Source organism: Anarhichas minor, unplaced genomic scaffold (assembly GCF_050575085.1).
Source record: "Anarhichas minor isolate MPS153535 unplaced genomic scaffold, ASM5057508v1 ptg000007l, whole genome shotgun sequence".
Taxonomy (NCBI): domain Eukaryota; kingdom Metazoa; phylum Chordata; class Actinopteri; order Perciformes; family Anarhichadidae; genus Anarhichas; species Anarhichas minor.
The window spans coordinates 17,748,581-17,764,062 of record NW_027466453.1 but is presented as its reverse complement, the minus strand read 5'-3'; the positions used below and the strand labels follow the sequence as shown (position 1 = coordinate 17,764,062).

The 15,482-nt window shown below is 42.5% G+C and overlaps 2 protein-coding genes across 2 annotated transcripts; one reads left to right on the top strand and one right to left on the bottom strand.

The window, feature by feature from the left end:
- Positions 1-43: 43 nt before the first annotated feature.
- On the bottom strand, positions 44-2,856 carry LOC142938001 (perforin-1-like). Its single transcript, XM_076081180.1, has 4 exons — positions 2,300-2,856; positions 2,032-2,170; positions 1,724-1,938; positions 44-1,626 (listed from the first exon to the last, which is right to left on the bottom strand). The coding sequence occupies exons 1-4, from the start codon at positions 2,830-2,832 to the stop codon at positions 747-749; spliced, it is 1,767 nt and encodes a 588-aa protein (XP_075937295.1). The 5' UTR covers positions 2,833-2,856; the 3' UTR covers positions 44-746.
- A 3,884-nt stretch (positions 2,857-6,740) lies between these two features.
- On the top strand, positions 6,741-15,482 carry paqr4a (progestin and adipoQ receptor family member IVa). Its single transcript, XM_076081167.1, has 3 exons — positions 6,741-7,818; positions 10,766-10,984; positions 12,601-15,482. Exons 1-3 carry the CDS (start codon positions 7,545-7,547, stop codon positions 13,032-13,034), a joined length of 927 nt encoding a protein of 308 aa, XP_075937282.1. The 5' UTR covers positions 6,741-7,544; the 3' UTR covers positions 13,035-15,482.

Here is a 15,482-nt window from a genome sequence, read left to right as displayed (position 1 = left end):
TATGATGGTGAGATGAAACATCAAATACTACGCACAGTCCAGATATTATTCTTTTATTCTGGTTAAACAAACATCCTGTCAAAATGACTCAAAAGAATATGATATTGTATATATGGATGATAAAATGCTACAACAAATGCACAACATGTACAATCTGCAAACATGTTATTTTATGTAAAGAATGATGCATGAATACATTGACAAGAAAAAGCTGCACTAAATCAAACTCACATTTTGAAAGCTGCAAGAACTTTTAGATGCATATGCTGTGAAAGACAAGGCCGGTATCTACAGTACAATTAGTACTATATGATACAAATACACAGACACAGTACATAAAAACAACAGTATCTTTTCTGCCACTGCTTTCATTCAAATTTTGAAAATGTTTTCAACATTTTAGCAATACATTTCAGTCATCTGGGTCTTGCTTGCTGATGTCAATTTCTCAGAGACTTCATTGACAATCTTCTTCTGTCGAACACATGCATACACAACCGTTGGCAGACTTAAATGTAAATTACACTGAAACAAAAACTGAGCATTTTACATAATTGAGTTGCAGACGATTTGTCAAAACATGAAACATAATTCCCCAACAGACAAACTTCTCATTCTTTGTAATCAGCAGAAAATGAACAAGGGATGCCAGTTACGGGTGAAGTTTTATTTCAATAACCTTTATAGATGCACCTATACAAAGACTGATTTGGCTACGTGAGCATCAGTGAAGCCAAACACGGATGTTATATCACATCAAACTTTGAAATCTCAGCAGTAAGACTCTGGTTTCTGTGTGAGCTTGTTTCATTCACAAACACACCCATCTCTAACAGCATGGCCTTTGGAATAGGATGTGCGTGACGAGACACGTACAACTTCTTCAGACTTTGACTTATAGGCGAAGGTTTATAGTCCGTGCATGTAGCTCCGCTCAGACTCGGAGCACATGTCACCTCCAATTTGTAGAACAGCTGGCCATGTTGCAGGTTACACAGATCCACCTTGACTCCAGCAGATATAGCTTTCTCACATGCTCCCAACAGGTCGTCGTCCCAGTTGTTGTCCTGATCCCACACTTCAAATCTCACTTTTGTCCCTGAGGACACATCCTGGGGGCCCAGGTCAACGATCATGGCCCAGTGTGGGGAGTTGTTGTTGTAAAAGACAGGTGAACGCCGGACCATCTGTCTGTTGAAGAACACCTTCACGTAGCCGTCCGTGGCCGTGGTGTGGTCTCCCCAAAGACCAGCAGCCCGTTGTACAGTTATGATGACCCGTGCCATGCCCTTACGGGTCGGGCAGCAGTCTTGGTTTACAGCTGGGTCATTGTGGCATTGGCAGACGCAGGTGTCCCGTGGGTCGCTCTTGATGCCGGCCTTGCAGCGGCTACTGCAGTTCTTCAACAGGCCTTTCTCCAGGATGTAATGGCTAATGGCGGAGCGCAGGTTCTTCCTGACAGGGGAGTTAGTAGGCAGTAACTCGTGAATCGAGTCCAGGGAATATGAGACTATGTCTGGATTCTGTGGCAGTGTGTTCAGCCATTCTTTGTAGGCCGATGGATTTTTGTCAGCAGAGAAGAGAAGGTCTGGGTCCGTGGTATGCCCCCCCCTTATTTCTGTGAACCTGTAGAGGAGAGAGGTGTTTCAGCAACTTCTGTAAATAGTAATTTATTTATAAGAGTGTATTTCAAAAAAAGGCCACAAAATATATGAGAAATTACCTGTCGTTGAAGAGGCTGGAGAAGGACGACTTACTTGCCGTCTTTTCAGTGTCCTTCTTGCAGTGTTTTGCTTGTGTTTTAAGTGTAGCTACTTTAATGCTAGCGGACGCCTCAACTTCCAGGCACATCTGCGCCTCCTCCAAGCTGATGCCCTGCAGGCTGGCCTGGCACTGCCTGATGCTGGTCACAGATTCAATACTTCCTCCCATCTTCACCTGGAGTGATATTTTTAAACACAGTGTATTAGCAAATGTATTACTTTGTTCATTTTTCAAAATTGCTCATGGTTTTTTATAATTTTGGTTCACCTTGGTGATGTAATGGGTGCCGAAGTTGTCGATCAGTTTGTAAAATCGTTGCTTGTGTTCAGGGCTGTATATTTTCGGGAGCTGTTTCACTGCTCTTTGAAATTCTCTGTGCAATTTGGGATTGCCGGACACTCTGTAGCTGTTCACAGTGAGACCAGATTAAAAAAGACAGACTAATAGGAAACCAGTGTATCAAACATACTGCATTGATTTTCAGAGTTATGGGAGTGTACGGAGAAAATGTTCCTGCCACTCCTCGTCTTCTTACCTGTAGAACTCGCAGGACATGCTGTGGCTTGCGAAGCTGAACTTGTCATTCTTAGTTTTATCCATGGAGTAATCAGCCAGTTTAGAATTAGTACCAGCCAGCATCAATGCGCCGCTTTTTTCACCCACATTCACGTCTAGATTGGCCTGCCAGTTGTTCTCCACAGAAGAGGCGCTGGAGCTGACCAGAGCCTCACTGGATCGGTGGAGTGTAGTGGCCACTTTTATGCTGCAGGACTGCGTCGCTCTCCAGTCCACCACTGACAACGGGAGCTTTTGCTTTTTGTTCTCTAGATAGGGGTTGCTGCACAGGGTGCATGTTTTATCCTTGCGTTTCCACTGATTCATGTTGAGCACAAAGGCTCCCTTGCGCTCCATTTTGGTGATATCGAAGCCTTCCCCGGCCAAATTGGTACCTGGAGCAAATTCTGCATCCATGCACTGTTTGGGCGTCCCGTCTGCGCATGATTGATACGAACACTGGGGGAGGGAGAGCACGAGGCCGGCAAAGACGCAAATATTCAACAGAGACATGTCACTGTTAAGTTCGGCGATGGATGCAACCTGACGGTTGATTCTGAAAAATAAACGTTTCAGTTGAACAAACATGAGCAAGTGAAGCCGTTCATTAGTACAGATTAAGTTATTCTGTAATTCTTGTGTTTGACATTTCTTTGGCTCAGTATTTTATTCCAAATGTTATGTCCCATCCTTCTGCTAACATGCAGTGATGCATCTTTGATATAAAAAAAAACCTTCTCTATATCTGGACCTACTTTTAATAATTTACGGACAATCTCACAATTGTCATCTTTATCTAAAATATTGGTAAAAGGTGTCTTCATAGCTTCTCTCCTTTGTAGACAACATTTTAGACAAATTTCTGTCTAAATTGCGTCTTGGTGTCACTTTTCAATCTGCCGTAAATTTTGACAAACTTTCATGAGTATAGCTTTTACGGCTTTAGGTCTGTTGCGAAAATAAACATGATCTATCTTCTAGGGATCAGAAGACTGTTTTATATGTTTTCTTCGACTGCTGTAACTTTCTTCATGTGAGTCAGTCAGGAAATCTCATCTTACCTGTGAAGAATCTCCTCACTGTCGCCAAGAATAGAGACCAGTGAAATGTAGAACTGATTGATTGTTTTCTTTTTAAGCACAGCATGGATTAGCACAAGTTTATATTTCAGACTCTTTAGTCTTCTTAGAAGTTCTGATCAATTACTCTTTAATATTCATGCAAACTTAGTCAAAATTCAAAGATAATCAAACATTTTCCATTGTTTCCCAACAACCTGTGGAACACAATCTTTCTGCAACTGCGTTTAGTCTCAACAACTATGACAACTCTTTGGTCAACATTTGCTCTGTGAATAAATAGACTTACAATAATAGATGACACAATGTTACAAACTACCGCTCTCATGAATGTGAAAGGACTAAACTATACTTTAGAATTACTCAATGATGTACCAATACATTGTTCACCGGATACTTAATAACTTGACACAATATTAAATAACCCAAAGACGTATATTCAGATAAAGTGAAAGAATATTTTAACATCAGCGAACACTCACCTTCGTCTTGCCTGTTCACGCTGCACTTGTGAAACTGACTGTGAGCATGAATATTAGTACTTTGCCTTTTTAAAAGTCAGAAAAGCAGGTTAGGAGGTGGTGAGGGGGTGAGGTGATGGTGGTCTTTAAGAGAGCAGGGGGAAAATGTGTCATCGATTTAGAGCAGCACTGAGAGGGAGGAGCTGGTGGTCTAGACGATCTCAAACAGATCGAGGCAACATGAAACTATGGCTGGCTTTCCAGTGAACAGCGAACCAGAGACCACAAACCGATCATTTCTCTGAAGTGGTGGTGGGCTGTGGCCGTACTCTGTAGGAGATTGTCACACGATAATGATCAATTTCTCAAGATAATCACAAACTCAAAGTTGTCTATCAGGCCCTGAGAAGCAAGTCTGGGTGTCTCCTTAAGATTGATAAAGGGACAGATTATGAGACAATGGGCCCGTGACACAGACATGTAAAGCCCCCCCCCCCCTATTTCTCAAGACTATCACAAGCAAAATGTGATTTTTGTATATGATGAGCTGAGATCACATTTTAGCCACTAAGCAAATACTGACACGGAAAAGAAAATTAATCAATATTTTAATATACAAACAAAATACAGCCATGTCTGAACATTTTAAACTGAGAAGAAACTGTTCATTTTTAGATTAGATTTAACTTTAATGACATTGCACAGATTCCTGTGACAACAAAATGCTGTTCAGCACCCAACCACATTTGCAAAAACAGAGTAATCTACATAGAGGTGTGTTTATAACAGTAAGGGGTAGATATAAGTATGCTAAGATATATACAAAAAAACTAGTGTGAACATGGTCAGAATGTAGGCAAAATGCAGTGCAGAAGTATAAGCAGTACAGTAATATAAATATGAACACACCAGAGGTGAGATGTATACAGTGTGGACAGTATAGATGTGTACGGGTTGTAAGAGCATTTAAAGTACAGTAATTGTAATATATTGCAGATTCGGCAACAAAAAACAATCAATGAAATCTGCTAAATGCATTGATTCGTACATTAGAAGTACATTTGTATCAGCACAAAGGAGACGTAAAAAGCAGCGCTGCAAGTAGGAGAGGAACTAAGTGAAATATGAAACATGTATTATATGAAGACATTATAACAAAAGAAGATATTGTTATATTCTTTACTTCCCTCCTCGTCTTTCTGCAGAATTGGGACTCGCTCTGTAATGTGAACCACATCATGATTAACCCGTGTCATGTGGGTTGTTCAGGGGGGGGGGGTATTGTTCGTCACAGTCGCACAGAGGTGCGGCTGTAGGCAGCTACATGTGAGACAATCCGAGCAGCAGAGAGGGGGGTGAGAGGTGGAGGTGGTGTGATTCATACAGATCCTCAACAGTTCTCCCCCATTAGAGGATTACAGCGCATCACGTGCTGCCTTCATGTGCTCCTCGGAAATGTCTTAATCCAAGTGCATCTCTTGCTTTTGTTCAGTAATAACAGCAAAATTGACCCAATAATTACAGTATTTATGTTGTTGGGAAGTATAAATCAAGCTATACTAGCATTTTAAGCGCTACCCTCAAACTCATGTTTCTGATCTATTTATAGACCTGCAGCAGCGACAACTTTCCTCATGATTAAAATCTGAGAGTCCCTTAACTTCTACATTATAAAGCATTTTGATTCCCTGGTATATTCATAGTCTTCATACTATTTCACATCTAGGCCTTTGAAAATATTCTTTGTTTCGTAGTTAGAATATCACCAAAGAAGGGAAATACATAACCTACAAATAATAATTATGTTCTTTCTGTTTAGGATGAGAGCTCGGGTGGTTACTCTAAAAATAACGGCTGTGTTGAAGGCAGCTGTAGCTCAGTGTTGGCATTTAGACTGCTGAGTGCAAGTAAAACAGAATAAGACCAGAAGCTAAAAGAGTTCACCTTCAAAATAAAAGATCATCTCTCTAGAAGTCAGTCTGTTGAATTCGTTTTGTTTTTCAAAGAGAAAGCTGGATTATCAAGTACGCAAAGTGTGCAGCTGCTTTACAGCCCCAGAAATAAATAGTCCTAGGTTCACTGTGTGTCTGCTGGTTTGGGTGAATTGAAAATGTGTTATAGAACATGCATCAACAATTCCTGTACTCTTGTAGACCTGTCTTACAAAGGATTCCTGCATTTAAGATTTTTAGTTGATATTGTTCTCACATGGTGCATATTCTTTAATTAAGTTGTATTTAATCAAATTACCTCAAAGAAAACCTAAAGGGCTAAACTGCTTATTCCAGAAGGAATACCGGAGTTGAGAAATGAAGTAGCAAGCAAGTATTTGCCATAGGCCACTTTAAAGGCATCATCAGCTGCATCTTGTGTATTTAATAAGTCAACCATGTTTAGCTCAACTCAGCTGAACAATGAGCAGGTATACGGGGAGTTATGATCGGTCATGTGGCCGTCCTGGTTGTTGTTGCAGTCCAGTGTCTTGTAAACCCACATGGGCTGAGCACCATTTGTTGTTGGACACTCAAACAAACAAATCCATCGATAAATTATAGATGCAGGTTTTCTTTATTTTTGTGACCATATTTTTATTGGTTCACCTGTTTTCTTACTTTTACATTAATTTCGAAGGAGACATTATATACATGAAACATCAAGTAACTGAAATATTGCGCATGACAGTGCATACCACAAAGCAATATGAAATAAAATACAATACATGGTGTGAATAATACAGAAAAATGTGTGTTATGCTCTAGCCAAAACTTTAAAATAAAATAAAATTGGAGTTTTACTTTGAAATCAATGAGCGGAAGCTGCGTCGTCGTTGTTCTATGTAGCTTGACACCTGTGTAAAGGCGATGCAGGGGACTCACAGGCCGCCAGGAGAGACTCTGCATTTCAAGGAATACAGCCTGCGAGACATAATGGTGGGAAAGAATTGGATAAAACAGATGTTGAATAAAGAAAACACACGCTTTACGGACCGGACCGCGTGTGTTTGGAGTCACCCGGCTCAAATATCTGCTTCCTCATCACCAGTCTCTGGACATCGGTAGCCGACTTGCCCGGCTTGCTAGCCAGCAGTCCTTCCCAAAAATCTGCGCTCCAGAATCACGGATCTCATCTGTTTTTAGTTTTTTTAAATAGCGTCACGAAAGCCAGGAAGCATCAAACGGAGCTGACTCGAGCATATGACGCCCGTTTTCTTTCATTAAAGTAAATGCATGACCCGCTAGTCCTCAAATCTGACCGCTAGGTCCACGCTAGCATCCTCTGGAGTCGGATGGACGCGCGGCGCACGCACAGCATCCTCGCCGGTGACTCGTTCAAGCCCGTGCTTTCTGCTGCTGCTGCACCGGAATGCTAACTAACGAGGAAGTGGCTTTAACATGACGAGGAACGTTTTGCATCTCAACCGCTCACGGCTGTCCGGTGCCACACAGACATTTATCCGATGCCACATGTAATGACCGTCCCGGGCTCGCGCCATGTACGTGGCTGGCCGTGTCTGTCTCCAGCCTCGCGGATGACACTCGCACAGGTACCGGCGGTCGAGAGCAAACAGCGGCGGCGCTGATCACACCGTCGCCGGGTATAGTGCTGAGAGACTTGGACGTGAGCTCGCTAGCGCCAAAGCTACGAGGCTAACAGCACAATATAGTAACCCTAAAGAAAACCACCAATGGTGTCCCACAAGGTTTTCGTGGCAATAATCTTATTGTATGTATATATAGGTGTACAGTCTGTTTTTTACTTTTTCGGCGGCGTCCTTTTAACGTTCTTGTTTGCTATGGCATATTTAAATGGACCCAGGCTGCTGGACTGGACGAGTTCACCTCCACATCTTCAATTTAACAAATACGTCCTAACGGGGTACCGGCCGATCTCCTCTGTGCACGACTGCATCAGGAGCCTGTTTTACCTGCACAATGAACTCGGAAACATATACACTCACGGTGAGTAGAGAAGCGCGGATTGCTTAGTCAGCAGGTGAGATGTCTGTAGCCGGTGACTGTGACTGTTGGCCCACAGACAGTGAACAGACTGTACAGATACTGTACCTGCAGCAGGATGCACTGAAGCCTGGACGATACGCATCCAGGTGTCCATACAGGACTCAAACCTCCTTATTTTAATAGGTTTCAGCTAAATTCATATTTGAATAATTTGTCTTAATGGTGAAAAGGTGAATTTCTTTTTTTTGTCAACTGGGAATATTAAAATATATAAGCCTGTTTTAGTTCGTAAATATATTGAAGCAAATCAGAAAACACCAGTAACTTATATTTATTGTTTTTCCATTTAACTGTCAAGCTGAGAGTGATAGCAAGTTGGTTTTGGTGACATTTACATTATGAGGCACTAATGTATTCATCCACAAAATGAATGTAATTGAGTAATTAATACTGTTTATTCTATGAAACTGATGCCAATCACAAGTTCCCAGAGAACAAGTTGATGTCTTCAAATATCTTGTTTAGTTTTGTTGTTTTGTATAAAACAGTCCAAAACCCAAAGATCTTCAGATTTCAGTACATGACCAACAAAGAGCTGGAAAACAGGAACTAGTGTTTTTTCACTGTTTTGATTGAAAAATGACTGAAACGATTAATCACAGTAGTTGCAGTGTTTCCACTAATCGATTATTAGAGCTCTATAATTTAGTTAAAATTTAGATGTAGGTAGAAATAACTTTTTCTAACCTCGAGTGAAGCCAATGCGGAAGTGTTTAACAATGAACATTCTCCCTACTGACCAGCAGGGGGCGACTCATCTGGTTGCAAAAACAAGTCAGATTGTATGGAAGTCTATGAGAAAATTACTGTACTTCTCACTTGATTTATTCCCTCAGTAAACATTGTAAACATGAGTTTATGGTCTCAGTCGCTAGTTTCAAGTCTTCTTCAATACAACGTGATGTTAATTTATTAAACTATGTTCCATTTAGAGTAAAACAGACCATAAAGCAGAGCATGCTTTAGGGCGGGCTTACTGTGATTGACAGGTCGCTGCCGCTACCAGAGCCGTACATGGCGTCTCTACGTCACTCCTCTACATTCCAAATATGGTAACATCCGTTCATCGGTTGCAAAAAAACCAAGATGGCGACGGCCAAATCACCAAACTCAAGGCTTCAAAACGGCCGTCCACACACCAATGGTGACATCACGATGACTACATCTATGTTCTAACCTAACGAAAACACGATTCTTAGTTTCAGGAGATTAGACACTGATTAAAACATAGTTGTGAATATTATATTCCATTTCTGCCAATTAATCCCCCTGAATGTTACACACTGTTCCTTTAACTATACAATGGTGTTTAAGCCAAATGTAACAGCTCTGTCGGGCCGCTAACAAGCAGAAGTTTGACGTGGATGTTTGAAATGCACAAAAATGAAAAGTGGCTTTTTCCTCTGGTCCAAAATGTCATCGTTACACAACAATATCCCATTCTTTTAATAGATTGGTGCAAGTCTAAAATTGCAGTAATGTGTTAATCTGTGCAGCCAGAAGTGTATGTTATTCTGTTTTCAGTCTGGTACGAATACATCTGTACATCAGAATACATCTGTACATCAGAATACATCCTACAGTCGTAACAGAGTGCACTAGTGCAGGACATCATCTGTGTGTTCACAGACTTCGGAGAATCTGACAACTTCCTCATTCTGTAGGTCAGCACTTCACTTCCAACTGCCGGCAGTCACATAATGAACTGCAGCAGTGATCACCAGGGAAGTGTCCCTGGAAGTCTGTATTACACGACTCCAGTGACGTCAGCTGAGCGTGTGACCTCACATACATCAGCACCTATATAAAGCAGCAACGTTTAATTTTTTCCAAATTTAGAAGCAGTGAGGCAGAGCTGTGCTTGTGACTAAGGTGGAATATTGTTGTTTCCTATTGTTGTAACATTTCAGGTAAAGTTTCATGAGCTGGTTTGTTTTGCATATAAACTGAAAACATCCTGCCTGCAGCTCAGCAGCCGTTCACGCCTTCAGAGGAAGAAGTCCTCTCTTCTGTATTCAACGCCGAGTGGGGCTGAGAATGGCCGGTCAGCTGAGGGCGAGTGGAGTGGAGTGGAGTTGGGGGGGGGGGGGGGGGAGCAGAGATAGCACACTTAAAATAGATGTTACAGTAGAAGGCATAGCCAGTATCACCTGGCCAGGACAAATGCCTCGACATTGGGAATGGCAGAGTGAGCAAAAAACCAGAAGGGCAAGACAGAGCAATATGTGTGTGGTAGAGTGATAAATGATTACAACACCTGTGTGAGGATCACATTTCAAGGTCTCTCCCTTGCCCAATTGAGGAACTTACATTGGAGCTACATTACCTACATATGCAACCTTTTGTTGCATCGTTATAAGAATTTACTGTACTGATGCGTTTGTGCCAATCATGTAGGTTTCTGCTCTGCTCCACATCATTCTTGCTGGTGTCTGCGCACAGTTGGAAGCCCTTCATAGCATCTCATTTTTGTACAGTTTGAAGAATAACGTCCACATGTTTTTGAAAGTCCTTAGCCAGATAATCCATCAAAATAAACATGGCACCTTAATTTGGCTTTGTCAAAGTTTCTGTGGTGTTTTCTGATGGTTTTTATACAGGCGTGCACTAAGCTCAGGCATTGTTTTCCTTCAATCACCTACAGTAAATAATCCTTCAAAATATGGCTCATGCTTTAAAAATGTTACCGTTAAAATATGTAACTACATATAGAAGACATATTATAATGATTCTAAATGTGTACATTGTGTACAACACATTTTCAAAGTGTCTCAGGTTGTTGAGCCTTCCCAGGAGCTACACAAAAGCTTTAAGCTTAATTACATCAACGGTAAAACTGACTCTAACAACCTGTTCCGTCTCTGTCTCTCTGCCCTTCCCTCTGCAGGCATCCCTTTGGTCTGCTTTCTGGTGCTGCTGCCTCTCAACATCCCCTGGTCTCAGATCAGCGTCACGTGGTTGGGCGTGGTGCACTTCCTGGCTTGCCTGTCGCCCCAGCTGGGCTCTGTGCTCTACCACCTCTTCATGAACCATGAGGGAGGCGAGCCCGTCTACCACACCCTCCTCAAACTCGACGTGTGTGGAATCTGCATGATCAACACGTTGGGTAAGCCTTCTGGAAGCTCAGCAGGTTCTTCACCATTCATCATTTGGGATTGTTTGTCAGCCCGCCTTCTGTAATTGATGCTCTGTTTACTTTGAAGGGGGAACTTTTCTTCATTGACTGTCAATGATTTACCACGGCAGTGGTTTGCTTAGAGGTGCACCGGCACTGATTTGTCAGAACATATTTGACCGCTGAGTCAATTGGCCAATATAAGCAATGATCCAAGTTCTTAAATGATTATTGATCCGTCCATGCTGCCTGTATTAGCCCATTAAAACCAAAGTGACACGGGCTATATTTTCACTTATTTTATAGTTGTGAACATACAATTTAGCTTGGCCATAAAATCCACATTATTCTGGTAATACAGTAATAATTAACATTGGCTGTGCAGAGCAGAGCGCGTGCCGATTAGAAGTCGATAGCTTGGTTCTTGGTACAGAGCGCTGTGTTTGTAGCCTGACCCAGAAGTTAGCGTCCCACTGGTTACCTCGACGAACAGCCAATGGGATTCTCCCACGGGCACATGACGTCACCACCACGAAGCTAAAGGTCGGACTAGTCGGTGTGATGATGTTTTGTACTCTCATTTGACCACTTGTTAGCAGCCACCTTTTTTTTTAGGACACGTAAAAAGCTTCAAAAGCCACGAGAGGGTTATCTAGTGATTCTATATTGTAGAACTCATTTCATTGTGGTGACTCATTTCCGAGTGTTAGGACGAAATCCTGCAGCACTCTATTGCTGTCGCCGCTGTTGCTTGTTTAATACTTGATGCCGAGTCCATCATTTTTTAATAATCTTTTTGTCAGTGTCGTCTGACTCTACTGAAGGCTTATAGCGACAACTTATTCATGAAATCAGAAAGCAACTCATCATAAAGAATATTTTGGCAGGACGAGTCTAGGGCTGAAACTAACGGTTCATTATTAACCTTGTTTATGAAATTTCTGAAAACAATAGTATAAAAAGGTCCAACACTATTCCTCAAGGTGACTTCTTCAAATTATTCACTTTGTTTGAAAAACAGTCCAAAACTCAAAGATATTCATTCTCTATGATGTAGATCAGAGAAAACCAGCAAATCCTCATTTCAGATGATGGAATATTGCATTTTCTTTGCATTTATTCTTAAAAATTGGCTTAAAGATTACTGATTAATTGTCTGTTGATCGGCTAATAGAATAATTGACTTATCGTTTGAGTTCTAGATGAGTCCAATAAAACAGAACTGTTTTCAGTCTACAAAGTCGAGGCTCCTCTGCTGAACATAAAGAGCTCTCTATATGGACTTGATGTGTTTTTTTCCGCATTTCAGTCAATTTTCCCCCTGCTGAAACGGTTTTTTTCATTTCACCAAAGTCACCACATCTGGAAAGCTTCATTTCATAAGGAGCTTCCACATGACCTTCACATGAGTCAACATAGTCAGGCAGCAACTAAAACACCAGACGATGTGAAGGCTGCTCCCCCCCACAGAGCTGTGTCACACTCCGCTCAAACACTTTGACCTTTGTGCACTGTGACTTGCACCAGGCGTTACATTGCTGCTGAGTCGGGCATCATCAGCGCTCCACCTCTCTGCTGACGCTCCTCTGTGTGTTTTCTTGTCTCAGGGGCGCTGCCCATCGTCTACAGCACGCTGCTGTGCTACCCGTTCATCCGCACCGTGGCCCTGTTGGTCTACATCATGCTGTCCAGCCACGCCATCTACTGCGCCGTCACGGCTCGGAGCAGCGTTCGCCGGCTGCGATCCTTCGCCTGGCAGGCGGTGTTCCGCTTCTCCTTCTTCCTGCTGCGCTGGGCGGGCGTGGGCGGCGGCAGTCCCACCTCGTTACGCCACTTCCTCACGATGGATGCGCTGGCCGTGCTGGGCGGGGTCATCAACATCACGCGCATCCCGGAGCGCTTCCGCCCGGGCCTCTTTGACTACTGGTGCAACAGCCACCAGATCATGCATGTACTGGTGGTAGGCTCCATCCTGTACCTGCACTGGGGTGTGCTGGACGACCTGCTGTGGATCAACAGCTACAACTGTTCCTCAGACTGACCCCCGATGCCTCACAAGGAGCACTTTGCTGCGAGGTTAAAGGACCTCTGAGGGGAGGGGGGTGTCTACAGAGGGAAGGGGAGGGAGGGGAAATCGGGGAACTGATGCGGTGAGGTGAGACAATATGTTGTCCGTGCATGTGTTCACCTCGTGCGCTCAAACTCAGAATGTCCATATCTACGTCCATCTTGGTACTTTGTGCGAATGCAGGCAAAAGTATGTCAAGTAACACGCACAAGCATTTTGACTCTGTCAGTCTCCGTAAACATGGACGCACAGGTGTAGACGGACACACACTCACACATACACAGCAAAATGAAAACGTTTTGAACACTAAAAAGTCTTAACAAAAGGCTCTAGTAAAAGGTAAGTTTCATGCCTTTACTTAACAATAGAAGTTTTACCTGAGCATTAGTCGATGTGGTTGGTTAAGACGATATCACATGCTCAAGTCCTCAGATGTCACTGTTGCTACCTATGCAGCACATCCACATCTCAACTCATCGCGCACACAACACACACTCAGACACCCTCGCACCTATATTTTTATACTACATGTACATACTGTCAGTGCGGCACAAAGCACTTATAGAGTCTTCACTGAGTTTTACTGGACTGGTTCTGTCCCCGCTTCCCTGTGTTTTGCCGCTCCCTCTTTCTTTATGTGTGTCAAACTGATTCGTCTTCACTGTCACAAGATGACGAGGAGATGAAGGCGGGTGAGGGGGTTCATTCCTGAGCGTGCTGGCACACTTGAGTTTACTTGCTTCATGTGGCTCGTACCACACATTACGATCATGTTTCCTTTTCACCTGAGCTCAGTGCCAATGAAATTGAGGCATTTTTTTTTAACCTCCCATTGTAAGGGAGAACGTCGTCACTATTTCCTTTTATGGAAGATGAGGTTGTTTCATTTTTAAGTTATAAACTAATTGCTGAGTTTAACATTTTGTTCTGTAGAAAAGCCATTTTAAAATGACAGAACAAACCTGAACAGACTGAGCTTTACACTGACATGCCACCACGTGTACATTAGTGCGTGATGCACGTGTGGCAGCGAGATGCACTGAAGGTTAAAGGGTTTCCACTTAACCGTTGCCAACTTTTTAAGATATCTTAAATGTAATTATGAGTTCCTAAACAATTGGACCTTTAGACAAACTACAGATCAAAAAGACCTGCTTATTGGCACAATATGTACAAAACACTGTAATGAAACATATTTATTGTGTTGTATTTATTTGCTGGTACAGGTAACATTATGTTTCCGTCAGCTGCCTAAACTGTTTACGTTGTTGCTGTGCAGGATCACAGGCTGACAGATCAAGTTAGAGGTCAGAGAAAATCCCAAGGATTAGCTCCTCATATTCTGCCCACACTCTTCTTTCTCCGGCGATTTTTGACTTCTCGGTCACTCAGTAATAATGTCTCTAGGCTTTGCCATTCACATAACATTCACAATAATCAGCAAGAAAAACAACATTGTTATGTGACATTAGAAACCTGTGCAGCACCCTTCTAAAGATGCTATTTATGTCAAATATTCTCTGTTTTTAATGAAAATGGATTTACTGTATTTGGATGTCTATTTGTACATTAACTCTAGATGTTGATGATTTATAAACGTCAGTCATTACTGCCACAGAATGGTGCACGTTATTGCCATTATTTATGCTTTCTTATTTAAATGCGATGCTGTTGCTCTGCAGCTGGATTTGTGTTCTTTGAGTAGCACTTTTTAAAGGTTCGACACTTTGTGTCTTTTTACAGTTGTACACTAAGCTGGCCTCGCCAAACAGGAATGAACCCCTGTGCCCTCATGTCATGTATCGGTCTCACCAGTCCTGTGTGAATGTCCTTGATTGTGTTGCACACTGTGTTCCTCTGTGGTATTTCAGTCACTACTCTCGAGTAAAAGTAACGGTTGCTCTGTTCCTTCATGCTCAACACTAGGCACTCCTGACTTTATGAATAACATTGCACTTGTTTCCCATGCCAACAGTCGCAGCCGCCCATTGACTCGTTGCCAATCCCGTCAGACCCTCTTCACATGCCAAATTAGCAGCGCCTGAGGTGTAACACATACTCTGCTTCCTGTGCTAACAATGAATCATAGGTGATGAAGGATTTCCCACAGTAGTAATCACGTACACTAGCCTCAGACTGCGTCCCCCCCCCCACCCCTCTCTTTTCCTCCACACAGAGTCAGATACTTATGTCTGCCAGCCTCACGCTGACACAGCGGTTATTAACGATGATGACTGTGGTACAATGTAAAAGCTGAAACTAATGTATTATTGGACATTGAATGAAACTGATAAAAATGCATGAAAGCAGGTATAAAACAGGCACCGATGTCTCCTAGTGTTAGCTAATCGTTTGTTCATCGTAGCCATCCACAGACCACGTCACTCACTCCTAAAAATGACCGTGTTGGTAGTGTGTGTG